The sequence below is a fragment of the Zonotrichia leucophrys genome, chromosome 14, assembly GCF_028769735.1.
Source record: "Zonotrichia leucophrys gambelii isolate GWCS_2022_RI chromosome 14, RI_Zleu_2.0, whole genome shotgun sequence".
NCBI classification, from domain to species: Eukaryota; Metazoa; Chordata; class Aves; order Passeriformes; family Passerellidae; genus Zonotrichia; species Zonotrichia leucophrys.
In genome coordinates this window covers 9,093,260-9,113,756 of record NC_088184.1, presented here as the reverse complement: position 1 = coordinate 9,113,756, position 20,497 = coordinate 9,093,260, and the positions used below count along the sequence as shown (strand labels likewise).

Here is a 20,497-nt window from a genome sequence, read left to right as displayed (position 1 = left end):
CCCTCAGAACTACTTCAGCATAATTGCTGAAAATCTAAGCACCTAACACAGGTATGGAACAAACAGCACAGCTAATGCCAGTGGATTAGGCAGCAGAAAGATGGATCCAGCCCTAAACATTTGCAGTGCAGTAAACACAGCTGCCCCCCCCACCTCCCACAGCCTGGCTCAGCCCTCGGGAGCCACAGAGAACCCCGAGGTGCAGGGGCTGCTCCCCTGCCTCTCTCCCCAGAGCTTCTGGGACTGCCATTATTCAGGTCAGTACAGCTACAGCAGGGGGTGATTGGGATAGATAGGCTAATTACTAAAAATGAAATTCGACCTTTATCAAATCAGAGAATGCTGCACTGAGTAAATGTTACTGAAGTGGTCCTTACTCTTTTCCAGTAAATCTATTCCCTGAAGTGCCAAAGCATTTCTAACACATTAAAAAACCTCTCAGTAATGACAGTCTGTGTATAACCAGGGCTCCAGTTAATTTCAGAGAAAGATTTTGTGATTATCCAACTCCTCAAAACCACCAGTAATGCTCATTTTTCAACACTGCATATTTTTACTAGAATCACCTATTTAACAATTAAATTTCACAAAACCATTGAGGAAAAGAGGGGGAAGGGCACCAAACCAAGGAAAGGCAAGCCCTGATTCTCCCCCCTGGTGCAGATGTGCAGCTGCCAGGGAGCCGACCCCCAAGTCCCACTCCAGCCCCGCGGTGCTCTGCCATCCCTCTCTTGTTTCCCTGGTAACTACAGAGCCACCACGGAGGAATCACACTCTACAGAGAGAAACAAAGATTGCTGCAGCCCTTTAACTCCCCCTCCTCTACATCACTTCTGAATTATTAAAAGTGGCACAGCGAGAGCACGGCTGGAAAGCAGCAGCATAATAATGGCCACTGAGATGTTCAGTGTTCATCTGAGTGCCAGGCACACGGGACCAGGTGTGCCAGATGGACACAGGAGAGGTGCCACTGCCAGGAGGAGCTCACCACAGCACAACAAATAACTAATATGGTAAAGGCAAGATGCAGTGAATAAGGTGGGGCTCAAATGTTAGGAGGTCCCAGAGCTGAGCAGCTATGCTGACTACATGAACCTCCAAGGCACAAACCCTCAGAACTGCTCTAGCTCAGCCTGGAGCTCCTCCTCTGCACTCCCCTACTGTCCCAACTTAAAAATTAGTTGAGTCTTTACCATCATTTTATACAAAATGCTATTCCTTGGGTTTAAACGCATCTGCAACCCCTTATATTCCTTGACAACACTTCCTTACTTCTACTTCCCATACATCAACCACATCCTTAGCAAAATGCTCTATGCTAACATTTAATAAGTATTATGGCCAATCACCGAGTTCCACCGAGATCCATAACTAAAAGGCCAATATGCCTTGTGAGGGGGTTAAAACTGGAACTGCCCCTGGAGAGCCACCTGCTCTCCCTCCCTCACTGTCCTGATGAGATGGGGTGGTGCTGCTGGAAACGCCAGTTGTGACTGGCAGACAGTTCCTAGCCAAAGGAGAGACTTTAGTGTACTGTGGACTTGTTAAACCATCTTTGCTAAGTGAAGAGCACAGGTTAGAGGCTCCTTAATGAGGTGCTGGTGACATAAATCTTGAGCACTGCCAGTGTGGCAAGGACACTGCAAAGTTTTATGTTTTAGTAATGAGCACAGTACATGGAGCTGTGTTATTTGGGCACACTAAAACATTCATTGCTGCTGGTTAGGTAACAGTCACATGCCAGGGAATGACATATGTGAAGTTAAGGACACCTCAGTTAAGCCATTCCCAGTAACTCTCACTGGGCCACAGACAAGGACAGCTTGGTTTTGGAAAATTTCTAAGCTCAATTCAGCTGATAAACTTGAATGGCAAAAGGTGCAGGTCCATCTAAGAGGAACAGGCTCCAGCAATAAGCAGAGTTGTAGCTTGTTGCCCATCCAAGTGGAAACTTGAAAGGTCTAAAGAAAACACAGTGATTTGGTTATGGCAGACTAATTCTAGGTACCAGTGTTGAGGATAACCATCAATTTAGCATTGGCCAGCTTGCCTTTAACATGTTTGCTGCTCCCTGCCTGCAACCAAGCTCTCTGACAGAAGACTGATTTCAATGTGAGTGAAGCACAGCTGAGGAATTTCTGAGAGGAACAAACAACACAGCATGGAAAGAACAGTTCCAATGCACCTACCCCTATAGGAAACAAGGAGGAGGGACTTCCAAGAAGAAAATTTTCAAAGTCATCAAAGGAATTTGGCAGTTGAAGTGGGATGTTTCCCATTCTTACATATGGAATTTATTTTCCTGCAACAGGCGCTTGAAGGGATGTTGCTGTACAAAGGGGGAAGAGAGAATGACTTCTTTAGGTTTATTTATATGTATTTTGTTTTGGGAAAAATTTCTATGAATTCTATAGTCTAGGTAGTAGTTTCTTGGAAACAGAGGGCTCTCCCTTCTGCCTTTCCCAAAATCCAGGGAACTGACAGTACTGATCCTTCCCTACCACAGTCTTGGAGGTACTCCATACAGTTAATTCTACTTTTCCAGTGCAAAACTGCATTAGAAATCAGGCCCTGTAGCTCTTATGAGATTAGCCATGCTCAGAATAAGCAATGCAGGGGTTAGGGGAAAAGTTCTGCCTCTGTGGGATAGGCACCACCTCTGGTGTGAAGAGGAAAGAGATAACAGCATCCTGCTGGTTTGCAAAACCAAGGAGGAAAAGAGAATTAACAATGCTGGGGAAGACACCAGATCCTGTACAGCAGGGCCCATGTTGTAAGAGACAAACAGAATCATGGGGTCTCTGCAAGTCAGGTCCCACGGAATGAGGGCCACAGGCACAGCTCACAGAACTGCTCTGTATCTACAGCTGTTCAGTTACAGCCTTGTAAATTATGGTCCTCATCTCAATTTTCAACCTTGACCCACAAAATCAATTTTTAAAAGTTTACAGCCTCAAATACATCATATCAGAGCATTTTTAAAAACAGCATATACACATAATTAACTGCAACTAAGTAACTATATGCAAGTTGAACACCTTGTCTTCCACATTTGTGTTTCAGTCAATGTAAGACAACACAGCAACTGAGTAATACCTGGGTAGGTATAAAGGGTATATAAAAGAATCAAAATATAAGATAAGATCAACTGCCAGTCTCTAATAAAGTATGAGAATACAAGGTCTGGTACATTCTTACAAACATAATTACTTCTTTGGTGAGGAATGGAGGTTGAGTAGCTGCTCTTTAGCACTTGTGCTGCTAAAATAACTCTGAGGTTACCATGCAAGTACAGTGCTCAGGATGCAGCAGAACAGATTGATTCTCTCACTGCGGATGTTCAGTGCTTTGTTCAGGTAATAGATTAACAGGAAACCAAGACCCACTAAAATGAGATTTATGAATGTTAAAGGATGATCTGCAGGAAGGCTGAAAAGAAGGATGAGCTGCAAAGGCACATAACAGAATAGTTCAAAACAAACAGACTATAAATTATCTTTCCCACCTTTTGTATGCCAAATCTTATGCTTTTGGCCTTCATTCCAATTTGTCTCTCAAATCCTCTAATAGGTATCATAACCCTGGGAAAATAGCTTTGGAGTTTCTCACCTTGAAGAAGGCTAGATGCAAGATCAATTCATACACCCACTGAATTTCTATTGGTATGAAGCAAACAGCTAAAAAAATATTTATACTATATTAAAAGTCAGTTTTTAATAACGACCTAGACTTACTTGTGAAGTTCCTGTTACATCTAGAGGGCCTCTTTTAAGAACCTTGTTGTAAGAGTCCTTGTTGTAAGAGTCCTTGCTGTAAAATTATGTTATACAACCTCTTATTTCTCTTCTACTCCATTTATCCCCTTCTCTCAAATTTGATGCTCTCTTCCTTCCAAAGCAACTTTGAAATGGATCATCCTTTTTGCTCTAAAGGATGTTTACTTGCTTCAGGAACAAAATATTCTTAAAAATATTCATACAGGTGAGGTAATATCCCTGGCTTCAAACACAGCTTATGTTAGCCATGAGGAACCTACCAATTTATCTATATTTAATAATCTAATTTCCAGATAACTGAACTTATTAGGTAGCATTTTTTGGTACTCCTTAGAAATCTTACTGACTTCTAAAGAGAAGAATTCCAAATTTTAAAGTCTAAAGCCAGTGTCCAAGGAGTTGTGGTATATTAGCAGAAAAGCCTGCCTTGCTGCTGAAGAACATCTGGTGCCAAGTTGTCTCACAAATTTTCAATTCTGTGTTTGTATCATGCCTAATGCAAACCAAATCCTCCCTCCACAAAACCCACAGTCTTCACCCTCCCTCTTCCTTTCCCAAGGAAAAAAAATCAGGGGCCATCTATTGAGAAAGACTTACACATATTAGAAAAGTTTATTACTACAGATGACAATCATTATGATACATTAGTTCTAAGAGATGCCTAAATTGCAGACATTTGGACTAATAAAAAGTGAGTTTATTTCTGAATTCTAGTAACTTTCAATGCCCTGCTGCTTGTGCACTGAGTCTACTTAATGTTTTTTTAATTTTGCAACCCCTCTCTTTTTTAGATTTTTTTTTGGTGATGGATCACCAGACTCTAAGAGCTACCCTCGGGCACTAATGCAGAACAACTCTCCTGACACAACAAAGGCTGTGTGTTCTCACATATCATTGCCAAGAAATCTGCCTGTGCTGAAGGTATTCTTTCCTTCAGAAGAAGGTATTCATTCCTGCTTCAGAAGACAGCATTAATTAAATGCTGGTTAAAAGGACCTCTAATAAGCTGCATCCTTCTGGTTGTTTATTTTCTAACATTATAAGCATTTTCACAATGGAACAGTTTTGTCAGTGACTAAAATCTTTACAGTTTCAGAAGTTGCAAGGGCCTGGGAAAAAAGAGAGAACTTTCCTAAAATAAGAAAGCAATGTTTTATTTAGTATAAAACACAAACAAAGAATCTAGTTATTTCCATTTTTCCTCCAACCAAAGTAGAGCTACTCAAAATTGACAAAATTCACTAACTAAAAAAAGAAAGATCAAAGGCAGTGTCAATATTTAAAAGTGATTTTTTTGAGTCAGCCATACCATTTTATGCCATATGTTCAGCTGAAAGCCACAAGCTATGACACCCACAGCTGTTCTGCCATTTAACATCTGATGAGTTTGTGTTCTTTTTAACAGTTAGTTATGTTTGGCTTGAGACAGAGCTGTAAAATGATACCTCTTTATCCAGTATACCATAAACCCTGCCCCAGCCTTCTCAGAAGTGTTCTGCTCAGCACCTGCAGCTGCAGGGGTGATGTGCAGCTCTCTGGGGCTGCAGCACCAACAGCAGGCAGTGACATGAGGTGGCCGGGCTGGCACAGCAGTGGCAGCACCAGGGTTTGCCATGGGATACAACAAAACACAACCAGAACAACACAGGAATTCTGGATCTCACAGTGCAGCGGATCACCTTCCACACAGGTGTTTTATAAGATGGTCTGTTCACAGGCTGCCAACAACTGGACTTCAGAGCCCTCCATTTTAACTCCTGCATATCCAAAAGCATAATTTCCCCAAGTTAGTTGAGTTATAAACTTATTGGATATGTTCAAGCAGATCAGGACAGATACACCAAAGTTCCCAAACCACACCAAATAAAGTACCCTATTGCTGTCCCTCTTTTTTATTCATGGAGAGAAAATAACTCTCAACCTTCCTGGTTACAGCCTAAAGCAACTTCTCTAACATAATGACAAAAGCAATCAAGGTAGGGGGAGGATTCAGGTCCTGGCTCTGACTTCAAGACTGCTTTTGCATTTTAACAAATTAAATTCATGACGAGTAAGGATCATCTTCCTCTGTCAGACATAACTGTTGTGCTTTGCACTGATCTCAGCTTGCATCAGACATGCTCCAAGGACACCCACTGATCTGGCTCCTCCATGGCCTCATGAATCACCCAGTGGTGAAGGTGAAAAGAGAAGTGCTGAAATGCATGTTGGCATTTATATGGTTAGAAACACCTTATGTGCTTCAGTGTTCGCCTACACCTGAGCACAGCCTTCTCTTGGTCCACTACTGAGAGAATATTTTAGGCCCAGATTACCTGAAAGTACAACAGACTATGCTAAATAAAGAACAGAACATTCAAACCCCAAACCAAATGTACTAACAATTGTGGCAGTTTCTTTACAGCACATGGCAGGATTGTATTTATAGCAACGAGGACATGAGAAGGGAGGTTTGCAGGTAGAAGTAATCCTTCATTAAAACCACCAGAAAAACTGGAAAGATTAAGCACATTTCTGGTCTTGCAAGTCCTTCCTCGGACACACAGGTTACCAACATTGTACTCACTGGGGTATACAAGATCCTGTCTTTGTCTACTAGACTTGCTTTTTTCATAAGGCACTTTTATCAACTGAAGAACAGCACCTATTTACCCAAAGAATGTATTTCATTGCAACTAGAACAGTACTTCCAGTAAAATAAAACTTAACCTCAGTTTTTATTCCTAAAGGCGCTTTCTAACTGTTGCCAAATCTGTGTATGACATGCTTGTAACAACTGGGAATACAGGTTAAACTGCACTTAAACAGGGATTAGGTACAGGGCCAAGATTTTATTGTGTACAAGTAACACTTCATGTGCTGAAAGACAGACTGAGATATAGCTTAACTACATCCAAGCTGTCCTTCAGGACTGCTGGCACACAGCTTCCTGGCTAATTAACATTTTAAGCCCCCACAAATACAAAAGGCAAACTGGAAAACAAACCAAACCAAACTCCAACCTTATTCTGCAGTAATAATTCTCAAATGTAGGCATTTACTAGCTGTTCACATCACAAAGAAAATATTAAAAACAAAGAACAATAGGAATGCAGGAAGCATAATCAGGATTTATCCTGAAGTACGTATTTTCTTATTGCTTTTGCTAGGGCAAGTCCTTGTTTTAGAAGCCTGCATAATTTAAGCCTGAATTATTTAGGCAATTAACAGGTGCTGTCTGTGTGGTGATAACACTTTCTCCCTTATCACAAATTGGCATCTACAAAAATAGACTGTTAGAGTCTGGAGAGTTCTCTTACATTTTTTTTTACTAGTATAGGAGAAGACAGACCATTCCTGAACAGTTAAATTTGCACTTCACTGAAGTAAAATACCATTTTATTGAAACAAGGAGTAGGACTGTTCTTGAAAAGCAACCAAATGTTATATAGTGCTCCAAAGAATGTATCTGTTAACAGATGTTTATACAGTTGTTATATTGACGTTTTGAAACAGATTCACTCTAATTTTAGATTTTATATAAACAACCAAGAGATCCTCTGTTCTTATCACCAACTTCGTCTTACTGAACATCTACTTACAGGGAACATTTACTTCAGATTACATTGAGCATAAGTCAACAGACTTCTGTTTGTGAAACAGCAACTGCTACTTCTGGCCTTTACTCTCTTTATTTTACCATTTTTCATGTATTAAGCTTCAGCATGCTTCTTGAAATTGGTGAGTGACCCAGCAATATTCCACTGAAAGAATTTATGGGACCACATTAAAAATTCCAAGCCTTTCAATCTCTTCAAGTTTCCTGTACAATCTTGTTGCATAGTTTTTAAATTGAATTAAGTGTGGGTTTAAAAAACAAAGTGAAACATGCTTCTTCCCACGAGTTTCTACGATGGAGAGCACATCATTAACGCACGAATTTAGGTGCACAATTCATTTCAGAATGCAATTCAACCTAAGGAAAAGAAAAAAGTTCTTTCTTCACCCTTGTGACTTCTCTTCCCCCACAGCATGAAACGCCTACAATGCTCCTCACATCAACAGGCACAGAGGAAGCAGCAGTGCCTTTTCTCTTCTACAAGAAAGGAAATCAGATTCTTCCACTGTTGCAGTTCTGGAGCTGACACTTCCACTGACCGTGGGAATACTGCTGGATTACTGTCGATGATTGAGAAAAAATTCTCTTAATGCTCAACGTAGAGTATTTCTCTTTTGTATAGAGAAGATCAAATATATCAAAGCAAATTTTCAAGTCAAACAAGTCACCCACTATAGAGAAGTCATTCTTTTGGAAGCGTGAAGCCCATGACAACCCTTTATGAGCTTTCTTCACTTTACTTTGGTATAAAGACATTACAACTAGAGGTTGTTAATGTTTGATACATTAAACTCACACTGATGAAGTCACAGACAAAACCATTCCCCCTTACTTGTATATTTGCCCTGCTTATCAACAAAGTCAGGATCCCTCTCATTTCTGTGTATACAAAGATTTTATTGCAGACCTTAGTATATAGGCCATCAATTTGAGAAAAGTATGAAGAATCTAGGTTCAAAGCAGCTCTTCTGAAATATTCACAGCAAAGCTCAGAGGTACACTGAATGATCATATGTCCTGTTCTGATCCCTTAAAATACAACTAAATTATTTTGCTGCCAATAGCAGAAAGCAGTCAAAGCAAGAGAAGTGGAAACCACTTCAGATCAACCTGAGTGAAAGGAAAGCCCAGGAATAAGAACTGCAAGAAAACTAACTGGGAAGCTGGCTCCATGATGAGCACTACAGAAATAACCTACCTGACTTTACTGTCTATGAACAGTGTCATTTGATTATTAAATTCTTGGATGCACCAAGCTCAGAGACAGCCCAGCCCTTTTAATGCAGTGTGCAGACAATGGCACAGAGAATTGCTCACCACCAAGTAAGTTCAAGGCCAAATGTGAACTGTCTTCAACTGGACAAGTATTTAAACATCCAAGTGGGGCATTAATCACTACACCTGGAGAGACTGTCATCCTTAATGATCCCAAAGTGCTTTGTAATTTATGGCAGAGAGCTGCAGCTCCCATGAGGTTTTTGGGTAGCAGCCAACTGTTGCCTATTGCACTGGGCTGTGCTGGCTTTGAACACTGCAGTGAATCACTGGGAGGCTTTTGCTGTCCTCACAAGGGAGCATTTTAGATCAGGCCAAGGACCCAGATGGAACAGACTGAGTATGTTTTACCCAAAGACAGGAACCAGGCTCTACACACACTCTGTGAATTTTGAACCTCAGCTCTTAGCAGCAAGTATTTCCTACTGGATTAGCCCATCCCACACACAAACCATCACAATCAGACATTTCCTAGGGTACCCAAGAGACCAAACTCTTGTCATCAACTCTACTTACAAAATTTAAAATATGTATACAAGACAATACATCAGACAGGAAACAAAATTATATCAGAGGAATAGCCCAGAATTTTCACACTGAGAAGGGATATAACCTGTGACCATTGATTCCATATAGATCCCTACAGAATCAGGCCAGTGCTTTGCCAGCCTGGTTTGTTTCCCTTCTCTTTAAAACAGACACGTACCCTGCACAGATCCTCTTCTTGGCCATATCTCCAGTTTTTCAGATCTGTGTATATCTCCATCAGTCAGAGGCTTGGGGAAGAAAAGTGAAATTGAGCAAAGCAGCTGGAGCATACATAAGGGGATTGCTGCAAAATTATCAAAGAACTTTTTCCCTGCATATAGCCCTTACTAATAAAAAACTCTGTCAACTACTCAATTTGTAGGCACTGTGAATTACAATAATAACTTACAACTAGGTAATAGGAAAATTATTTTTAAATTTAAAATTGTATGAACTAAAAATTTTAAATAATTTTATAGCTTTCCCAAATAACTCTGTAGAAGAATAAAACAGCCTCCATATTGTATTTGTTCCACCATACAACAAACATAATTTTGTATCTATTTCTAAAATAGATAGCAGCATTTATTCTCTATGAAGTTCAATATACTTCCTCATCCATGAGTCACTCCAGTTACATTCTTCTGAAATAAAAAGGTCTCAACCACTGCTGGAAAAGGATTCAAGAACAAGGTGAAGAACTCCTGTTTATGATGAAAATCCTACAAACTGCACAGCATGAAAATAAATGGGGAAAAGTTGAGCTGTTGTGAACTACCTATGAAAAAAAAAAGTAGGTCAAGCTTAAAAGTTTGACCTACTGATCTTCTTTGCTTTGGCAAAAGTACAAATGGAGTTTACATAATGCTGCTCACATGTAAGCGCTGGCTGGAAACTAACAATACAAATGTTTTTAATAAGCCCCAGCCATTAATTGGATTTCTTTTTTTTATTATTTCAGACAATTTTACATCTTTGTTTTGCAGTACACACTATTGAATCCTTACTTTTAAGACTCATACATTTAAGTTACTCTTGTGTTGATTTCAGTGTAAGTTTGTGGCAACAAATGTAATACACACACCTCAAATCAGGTCTAAGCTGATTTAAAAAACAGAGGAAAGGCAGGTAACTTCCTGAAGGCACAGAGGTGAAGTGTCAACAAGGCTCCTTTCCCACAGACAAACCATCAGTGTATAAAGCAGCTTTACAGTTACATACTTGAGTAAAGCACAGGATGGACAGAAAACAAACCTGTATCTGCACATAGAACAGAATTTACTTCTGTAGGAACTGTGAACACTGCTAGTAAATAAATAAAAAGGTTACTTCAAATATCTGAAACACAAATACCTCATCCAAAGCACCTACTATTAGAAAAGCCAAATGAAATGCTTGTTATTCTGTGATTGCTCCCCTTAGTTTAATAAAGTAAAACTGCCATAGGAAACAAAGGTTAAAAAACAAAATGAAATTAAAGCTTTGCTGCTAATAGAAGTTACTGTGATAAAGATACCACCTCTGTTTTACAGAGGAAGAAATTGAGGTACTACCACAATAATTTGCCAAAATCCAAAGTCAGCCATGGCAGATGCTGGATTTGAAAGTTATTGGCTCCCAGGTCTGTACTCTATAATCAAGTATTTCTTACCTAACTCTAATTAGAGAGTGGGGAATTCAACAGGATTTGGTGGAAGGCAAACTAACAGTTTTGTACCTTTTTGTATGCTGAAGAGAAAACAAAACATGCACCTCACAGGAGCAGCATGAGTTTGTATTTGTTAAAAAGCAGATGTAGAACATCAGCTCCTCTATGGACAAAAACAATTGGCTCTCTCATGTCTTCTCTGGCAGGCTCAAATAACCAGGCTGACACAGCTCTCTTTCATGAGATTCTTCCTACACATAAAATAGTTCCATATGTTTAATGCTGAGTGGTTGAGTAAGCACAAAATTAATCCATTACAACAATGCCTTTCTATTGATTTTTCTTGTGCCTTAAGGCCTGGTTGATTACAGAACCCAACACAATTCAAACACTGCTTTGTCACATTTTTACATCCACTTGAAAGACATCTACAGACATGAAGTGGAATGGAAATGTTCCTTTTAAAGATGGTACTCCCCTTCCCAGCCCAAGCAGACCCATTAACAGGCTACTCTTAATAGAGTATTCAGATTATATGGGCTTCAGAATCTTGTTCTTGTTTGGGTTTGGTATTGCTGTTTTTAAAGCACTGGCAAATTCTAAGGGCCTGCATCTTAGGAGCAGGAAGTCCTCATCCCTCACTGTGGGGATCAGCAGCACATCACAACCCACCACCACCTTTCCCTCCTTCCTCACACACCTGGGAGCATCCATCAAAGAAATGTGTTTTCCTGGAAATTATGTCCTACAATCTAATTTTAACACTCTGATGTTCAGATGTCTGGGAGATTGCTTTTCAGCACTCACCTCTAGGACCTGATGGTACATAAATCTTCATTCTCTGTATCATCCTCCTTTTATTTGTATTCTCAGCATGCAATCCAAACAGGTTCATGAAAGGGCAAATAACTTCTCCTGTCACAGTCACTACATGATAGCACAAAAAACATTAGGAAAAAGTAATTTTGTAGAATTGCTTCCTATCATGTCCCATCACTTTCTACTGAGAAGAGCTGGGAGATGCATACTGTGTTTTTTGAGTATACTGCAAGGTGCTTAACAAATGATCACCAGAACCCTTTTACAGACAGTTTTTGAAAAGCCAAATATCCACACATCACAGAAACAACACCATCTCCTTCAGAGGACAATGCTGCTCTGTACCATGACTTGTCCTCAGGGGAGCACTGTACATGAACAGTCTCTCAGCACAGGCCCTAAAGGGCAGAAGTCACTGGTAATATGTCATATTGACTTTTACATATCACTATTTTTGAGCAGACAACTTCATTTAGAACAATAATGCCAGCTGGAACTCAAGTTTACACCCTCTTTAAGTTGTGGATTCTTTATTTACTTTATCTGTTTTATTCTATTTAGAAGTAGTTTCATTTGAGCACCTTCATGTGGTCTTGGGTTTATGCCATGTACAGTCAGTGCTTCAATTAGAGAAAAATATTTCAGTGGTCTCAAGCTCAGCAGGAGCCAGAAATCACTGCTTGGTTGTACTACCTGTGATAGGTCATTAAGCTGATCCCAACAAAGCTACAGCTCCTGCTGGACCTGTGAAACAAAATTCCTCAGGAAGAGCCATGACATGCAGAGGAATAACACTGAACATCAGCAATTTTCCACCAAGTGCTAGACAACTTATTCCACAGGAGCAGGGAGTTCACTGCCTCAGGAGGAATGGCCTGCACAGAGCCTGCTCTTCTGTAAGACCACTGCATCTGAAATCATCCTTCACAAATAAAAAAGTAACTGAGTATGCAAAGCCCAAGAACTACACATAACACTTTAGAAGATACACAGAAAGGCAGCACTGGTAAACAGACAATTTTAAACAAATGTTATACTCTAGATTTACAATTCATTATCACTGTTGCTGCATAGCAAGATACAGAAAACAGTCTAAATGAAAAGTATAATTCCTAACACAAGTGGCCTTGGTACCTTTGTCATGGATTGAAGATGGAATTGGAAGCTCTGCTGAACACAAATATGTTGGGCATGTGCTGAGTGCCCTGGCCATAACACTGTCCTGGGTGCTCCCTGGTGACCTGTGGATGTATCCCTGCTTTAGGAGTCACCCATCAGCTCAGCACCCCCAAATCCTGACACCCATGTTAACTTAGGGACTGCTACAAACAGGGTACAAGTTGTTCTGTAAACTGGAATCAAATGAACAATCATGCTACATAGGAAGGGATGACTAAGCCACATAAACAAACTGATACCTCAGCTTTCTGAAGGGAGATTTCACTTGATTAAATTATTCCCTTGAATTACTTGACCTATCCTAAACCCCATAAAAGCATTTCAAATTGTCAATCCCCCCGCATGTACAGCTTTTAACAACTCTAATTTCAACTGTGCATACTATTCATACCATTTTTCCTATAAAAGAGTTGAGAGCTGAAGCTAGAGCTGCTTCTATCCCCCTTCTTCCCCCACTGAAGACAAAATATCAAAATCATTAAAGACCCTCCCACACAAAAAGAAGGAACATATGGAGACAAAACTATCAGCTTATAAAGTTCTTTGCAGAAGTGTAGAGATACAGGAGCAAAATTCCTTCCTACTGAAATCAGTGGCACTTTGGGCATTGGCTGAAATTAAAGCCAACTCTGTCCTTATTTCTCACACAGAGTGTCAGTTTGATAAGAAAAGGCAGGCAGTGCAAGAATACTGAGCAGCCACTGGTTTCCAGATTGGAGTTATCAGTGTTCTGTACTTGCACAGCAAGAATAACAAAATCTCACAGAGAACTCTCTGTAAGAAAAATCCATTCAATTTTCATCTTTCCTTTGCCATCTTAAAGATGTATGAAATATCTGAAACCAAGTTAATGAACAATTCTTACAACACTACATAAAGAAAAAGTGTCCAACAGAGACTTGGACCCCTGTTCACAAAGGTGTAGTTCCTCTGGCCTAAGACAGATAAGCATCTGAGACCTTCAATAATCTCAGTTGCAATTCTTTGCTGATAATTGCTGGGGAGAAATTTCTATAGATGACATTTTTCAAATGACTATAAAACTTATCTTTAAGAGTAAGATTTAGGAGACTAATCAGCCCTTCTATATTGATTTAAAAAAATTGAAAACTATCTCAATTTTTCAGAGAAGCATTAAAGCCAGTGATTTATTTTGCAATCCAATTTAGCTGAAACTCATCACTATCTCTGGAGTAAGAGGTACATATTGTTTAGCATTCAAATCAGATTTTTTTCCCTGAAACATAAGCCCAGCTTCTCAACCTTAGTGGCTGTGAACAGCTCTGAATGAGCCAGTGCAGCGCTGCCTTTCCAGGTTTGCCAAGACCTCTGCCCTCTGCCATCCCCAACCAGCTGCAGTTCTGAGGAGAGCAGGCTGCTCCACACTGAGCCCCCAGGACAGCAGCCAAGCAGAGAAACTCTTACTCCCTCCTCACTACCAGGCTGACTTGTAGTGGCAGCATCTACAGTAATTCCCACAGGAGATGAACCTGATAACACAGAGATAAAGCAAAGAAATATTTTCTTTTACCCAATAGTTCCTTTCACCAGCTGAGTGCAGGATGCTCCAAAAAAACCCTGCTTCTTAGTGGCACATATGGAAGCTGGATCCTTGGATGTGCTCCAAGCACAGCAGTCTCTGAGAGTCCCTGAATGTCACCAGCAACTGGGACAGGTTTCAGCACCAGGGCTGTGCCCTCCTGTGCCACAGCTCTGCCCAGCAGCCTCTGGGTAATGAATGGCACTCATAAAAGCCTCCAGCTCATAATTCAATACTACAGGAAGTCCTTGCTTCCATGGGCATCTCCACACTTCCTTTATTTACAGTTTGGGCACGTGGCTTATTTTAGAAGGTTTAAGCACCAGAAATACATATTTGAATTGCTTTTAAGCACAACTCTTATAATACTGCATTGAATCCTATATCAATAAAAATCCAGAAAAGAGTCATTAAGGATGGTAGCTAGCTCTCCCTTTATGGTTTTATCAAGACAAGAATTTGTTTGTCTTCAAAATGGAGCAAAGAAAAAAAAAGGCTTAGGTCTGTCAAAACATTCTTTAACTACTGAAGTCCCTCAGAAAAATCCAGATTTCATGTTTGCCAGCCTAATTAGAACTGTTAGTTGCACCTCAGAAATGGCAGATGATTCTTAAGTAATCATCCACTAAGTAAAGAAATAATGATTGCTGCTTAAAATATTTTAGTACACAATTTTTGTATCACAAAGAGATAGAAAACATTTTTCTTTACAAAATAACATAATGGACTGTGCTTAGTTCCCAAAGGACTGTTTCTTCCATGAGCACTTTTTTCAGAATAGTTTTTGTTATCTCCTTTTTATACACGCAGAGAGAATCCAACAACTTACACACTGCACAAAATCTGCTAACATGAGGCAGGACTTCAGAAAGACATATTTAAATATTTGAAATTAATACTATTTTATTTGACTTTAAGCCCCTGAAGAAGGGCTCATTCCCGCAGCACTGCTGTTAGGTGGAATTATAAGAGGAAAGAAGCAGCTATTTTATCTAGCCATAGGCAGGAAAATCATCACAATTAGCTACAGGAGGAACAGTGAAGTCACCCAGGGAGTTCCTGAAGGCTGCACTTTGGGAAGGGACTTGTTCCTTTCCTCTGAGCCATGGAGGAAAGTCTGGGTTCTAGACTAGGTAATTACAAGCAAATCAAATAAGCCACAAGTACAGTCTGGTCAGAGTACAGTCACCAATCCCAAATAGTTTTTAATACTCTACTTCATTAGAATAAAGGAAATAGGACACAACTTGAATCAGTTCAACTGTTCACATGCATGGAAGATGCAAGCCAGATGAAGAAAATTTTTCAAGCCCTCTGCAAGAATTTTTGACAAAAGTCTTTACAGCCAGACCAGTTTTCTCTGTACTAACCTGTGGAAGCATTTTTCCAAGCATTTTAATTTTGCTTAGAAATCGTAAGTTTAGGGAAAGTCACAGAATCTCCTGAGCTGAAAGAGACCTAGAGGGATCATCAAATCCAAGTCCTGCTTCTGCACAGGACAGCCCCAAAAATCACACTATGTGCCTGAGAGCATTGTCCAAACACTTCTTGAACACACAGAGGTGTGACACTGTCATCACTGCCCTGGGGAGCCTGGGCAGTGCCTGAGCACCCTCTGACACCCAGCCCAAACCTCCCTGACACAGCTTCATGCTGCTCCCTCGGCTCCTGTGACCAGCCAAAGTGGTTAAGTTGGTTTTATCTGCTTGCAGTAAGGATGGCTTCCTTTCCTGAGAGAGCTTTGGGTTCCTCTGGGACATGAGATCAAAGAGCTGCCCTCCTCCTGTTCTCTCTCCCAGTTCCACTGATCAGAACATGTAAATCTTTATCAATGGACTGAAATAAATTGTTCATAGACAATTATATCACTAGTAAAAAGAAAGATGCTCAAATCCTTGTTCGTTTAAAGTAAACAATGCTACACTCTAAAATAAAAACCACATGGAATCCCGGCTTAAAGCTGATAAAAATCAGCACGCTGGAAATATTCTGGGAGAAAAAAAAAGATGTAGGGAAGCAAGAACTTCCCTGCAACAAAGGGAACGTCAGTGTAGTACGAGAGACTGCAAACCTGCCGCAAAGTAAGCAGAGACAGATCTCAATTCCCTGTCCAAGGTGACGGCACCTGGGAGCACAGGCACGGACGCTGTCCCGGCCCTCAGCTCCGGGCTGGGGGCTCTGCAGGACCCCACGGGACACCGGGCTGTGCCGAGGGGGCCGGGAGGCACCGCCGGGGGCTCTGCCGGGGCTGGGACCCACCAGCTCCCCCCGGCCGCTTCACTCTCGGCCGCCCCGGGGGAGCAGCCCCGGGAGCCCCCGGGACTCGGCCCAGCCGCTCCTGGGCCCCGGTACCGGCAGCCCCCGGGCTGGGCTCCGTCCGGCCCCTCAGAGCAGCCCCACCGCCGCCGGCCCCGCGCCCCGCCCGCCCCCGAGCGCCGCCGGAGCCCTCTCCCGGCCACCTGCCGCACGCCGCAGGCGGGTCCCGCCGCCGGCCGCCCTCACCCGCGGACTCGCCGGTGTTGATCCAGTCCGGGTTCGCCAGGCTGGCGATGGCGAAGATGTCGGCAGCCAGGAAGAGGCATCCTGAGATGATGGTCAGTTTGTCCATCTCCTCCGGCTCCGGCGGCACCCGGCTCCGGCCTCCGCCCGGCTCCCGCAGCGGGCCCGGGCCGGGGGCGCCTCACGGCCGCGGCTCCATGGGCCCCGCGCCGCGCTCGGCGGCGGCGGCAGGAACGGACCCCGGACGGCGCCGGAAGCGAACCCGGCGGGCGGGGGGGCGGCGGCCGCTCCGGAAGGGGAACCCGCGGTCCCCGGCGCGCGCCCCGGGCGGGGCGGGGCTTCCCGCGGGGGGCGGGGCCTGGGCGGGCGGGGCGGGGCAGCTCCGGGGCAGGGCCTGCTTTCCCTGGGCAGCGCGGGGCGGGACCTGACTCTGATGGGCGGGGCCGATTCGTGGGAGAAGGGCGTGGCTTGTGTGTGGTAGGTGGAGTTTGCGCTGGTGGGCGGGTTAAGGGCGGGGCTGGCCAGAAGGCGCGGAGCGGGCGGGGCGGGGCCAAGCACCGCGGTGGGTGTGGCCTGAGCAGGGGCGGGGCATTGGCGAGGGCGGGGCATTGGCGAGGGCGGGGCGGGCGGTGCCCCCGGACCCCGCCGCCCTTGGTCCCCGCCTCGGAGCCGGGGACCCCCAACACTGACCCTTCCGGCTGGTCCTCCTGCATCGCGATCCCCAGAGGTGTTTTGGAACCGAGAATGGGCCTCTTGGTCAGTACCAAGGGCTGGGGAACGGTCACAGGTCTGTGTTCACCACAAAAAACTGCTTTCTGTTTCTCGAGTCCCTGCTGTATATCCCTTTTCAAGGCTGGGCATGAGCTGAAATTCCAGAAAAATTCTGAAATTTTGCTTCTATAGCACTGATGGGAACAGGGGACTGGAAGGACTGAGGTTTGGTGGCTGTGGAGCCCCTCAGAAGCGCTACACAGCGTTGTGTCTGTGTCCTGGCTTTGGAAGGAAATCTAATTAATTGTGACTGGAAGTCTCACCCAAACACAGCCATTTTTGATGGCATGCTTTTCAATGGATTCAGCCATACAGAACTGTGAGAATCTGTAGCCAGAAAATGAACAATGCACCAAATGTGGGAAACCAGCCCGGTTTGGCCACAATAGCTCTGTGCCTTCAATACTGTCAGTCTGGTGTGGGAATGTTGAAGTAAATGAACCAAACAGCCCCTAAATCTACAGGTACTTGGAAAATAGCTAGTAGTTTCCATTTTTTTCCTTCCAACAGTGAACACCCACCTGTTTTTTCCAGAGCAGCACAACTGGTCTATATGGAACATACCGGGAAACCAAGTGGGCGATTGCCTGTGCTGTTTATTTTTATGTAAGTATTTCACATAGATGACAGACTGTACAAACAAAATGGAGATATCAGTAATCTTAAAGTGTTCAACAGCAATCAGTAGGATTTGTTATTTGGAGGACAAGCCCTGTACTTAACTCCCATAGAAATCACCTGTACTTGACAAATTTTCTTAAGGGTGGAGAAAATTGTAAGGCTTTTGATGAAAAATAGCTGAAATTATTCCCTCTAAACCAGAAGAAATTGGTGCATGGAAGAAAGAGTGATTTGAAAAAATCCATTTGCTATAGGCACACTGTATTTTCTTGAAGCCCTTCGTAGCTGGAAACTCTGTTCTGTTGTGTCCTGTTCCCTACCTTCCCTGAATATATTGCTGCTAGTAATGAATACTTCAGTAACAGCACTGTTGCTCCTTCTCTTGGCAAAATGTGTGACCTTTTAAGAAATAAATTTCTAAGTAAAAACTACTTTCAGTGTATTTATTTGCAGAAAGCAAGTTTATGTCGTCTTTTGGCAGCAGCTCAGCACACAATGCCAGTCTAAGGAAGTAACTAAGGATGAGAGGCTTAACTGTTTGGATACCCAAGAATGGGGACAGCACCTTCTCAAATGTCTCCTTAAACCTTTTATTGAAGAATGATATCACACTTTCAGCTAGTAAAGTTTTCCTCTCACTTTTCAAAGGGCTGTTGACAGCACTGGAAGACTTCTCTCAGCACACCCAGATTGCAGTTTTGATGGCAGAGAATGGGATGGATGAATAAGGATTAGCCCTCACAATGGTTCAGGGTGGGTCATATCTCCAGATAACAAGCCTTGAGGAAAAAAGCTCTGCAGTTAATGATGGAAAGCTGAAACCAGGTAAAAAGAACCAATAGTGATATTAAAATTTAATTACAATGAAGATATCCTTGTTCTGCATTTATGCTTTGAGCCTGTCTCTGATTTATTTACACTTACACAGATCAAAAGAAACTCAGTTCAAAATTACAGAGAAAAGAAACTAGCACAAACTGTATAGAGCTCAGTGCCAGCATTCCACTGTGATGAAATACCTGTGATCTTAAAATAGCTGCTATGGTGACTGTTCCATAATTAGATCAAGATTTAAGCCTATACATTGTTCTCCAGCAAAAACAGATTTCCTATTCACCAGCAGATTTTTTCCAAAAAATATTTTGACTATTACCTTTATATAGCAACTAGACTTGAATAATATAATTCTTTATTCAGTGCATTATTGCTCAAGTAGTTTCATTCTACAAGTAACACAAATCCTCACAAGGCTTGAAATTAATTTGCCTTATTGTTTGCTTTTTATTTCTCTTTATTACACAGAGTAGTTACAAAGTGGCAATAGACTAATCTCTGTGCTTTAACAATCCACACAGGTGTTCATTTCCTAAATGTTTTAAACCTGAAATGAACCGTATCAGAGCTAGCAGCCTATTACCAGTTATTAAAGGTTTCTTGTGGAACATCTGACACCTGTATTAAAGTTGAAATTGAAAGCTCTGTAAATGTGAGTGCTTCACATGGGTCCCCAGCCCAATTACATTAAACTCATGAACTGCAGTTCAGGGATGATAGTGTGCTATGGTAATTCCCAGCATGAAATTGTCTCTTAACATTGAAATCTATGAAGCAAAGACTGGAGTGTAATGAAGTAATTTAGAAATTTACTGGCTGTACAGTGAAAATGCATATCTTTAAATTAGAACAATTTTCCTAGCAGTGCCTTTATAGTTTGGGCAGTCCTTTCTTCAGAATTGCAGGTACCAGGAAGAAATATCTACTTGCTTGATGAAATAAAAAGCATCAAGTGGAGTTCTTAGCCTTAGGAAAAAGGCTTTGCACTTTTGATCTGAGTATAAAACTCAGTGGAAGAATCTGGAGCATAAATTTGAACTAAATACTTTTTTATTATTATTTTCTTAGGATGTAATAGCGCTCATCCATTCCCTGAAAAAAACCCCTTTGATATACAGAAGTATAAATATGAGAATGATTTGGGTTTTGGTTTGTTTGGGTTTGATGGTTTTTTTGGGTTTTTTTCTCCACCTATAATTAGAATACTAATAATTGAATATTAAGAATAGAATACTAATAATTGAATATTGAGAATAGAATACTAATAATTGAATGTTAAGAATATGCATCAGTGAAAATAAGTAGTTTTATTTGCAACAATTTGAAGAAGGCAAGCTGCAAAAGCATTTTCAATAAAGACTACAAAGAATCAAATTATTTACAGCATGTAATATGTTTGATTTACTGCA

The 20,497-nt window shown here is 41.9% G+C and overlaps 1 protein-coding gene and 1 long non-coding RNA gene across 2 annotated transcripts in view; one reads left to right on the top strand and one right to left on the bottom strand.

The window, feature by feature from the left end:
• MOSMO (modulator of smoothened) overlaps positions 1 to 17,163 on the bottom strand; it is a 31,202-nt gene extending 14,039 nt beyond the window's left edge. Inside the window, exon 1 of the mRNA XM_064726244.1 lies at positions 16,866 to 17,163. Coding sequence (XP_064582314.1) covers positions 16,866 to 16,971 — 106 coding nt within the window. The 5' untranslated portion in view covers positions 16,972 to 17,163. The remainder of the gene's footprint in view (positions 1 to 16,865) is intronic.
• A 331-nt stretch (positions 17,164 to 17,494) lies between these two features.
• On the top strand, positions 17,495 to 19,073 carry LOC135454367 (uncharacterized). Its single transcript, XR_010442095.1, has 3 exons — positions 17,495 to 17,649; positions 18,168 to 18,239; positions 18,903 to 19,073. It is a non-coding gene; the product is annotated as an uncharacterized LOC135454367 (long non-coding RNA).
• Positions 19,074 to 20,497: the final 1,424 nt, after the last annotated feature.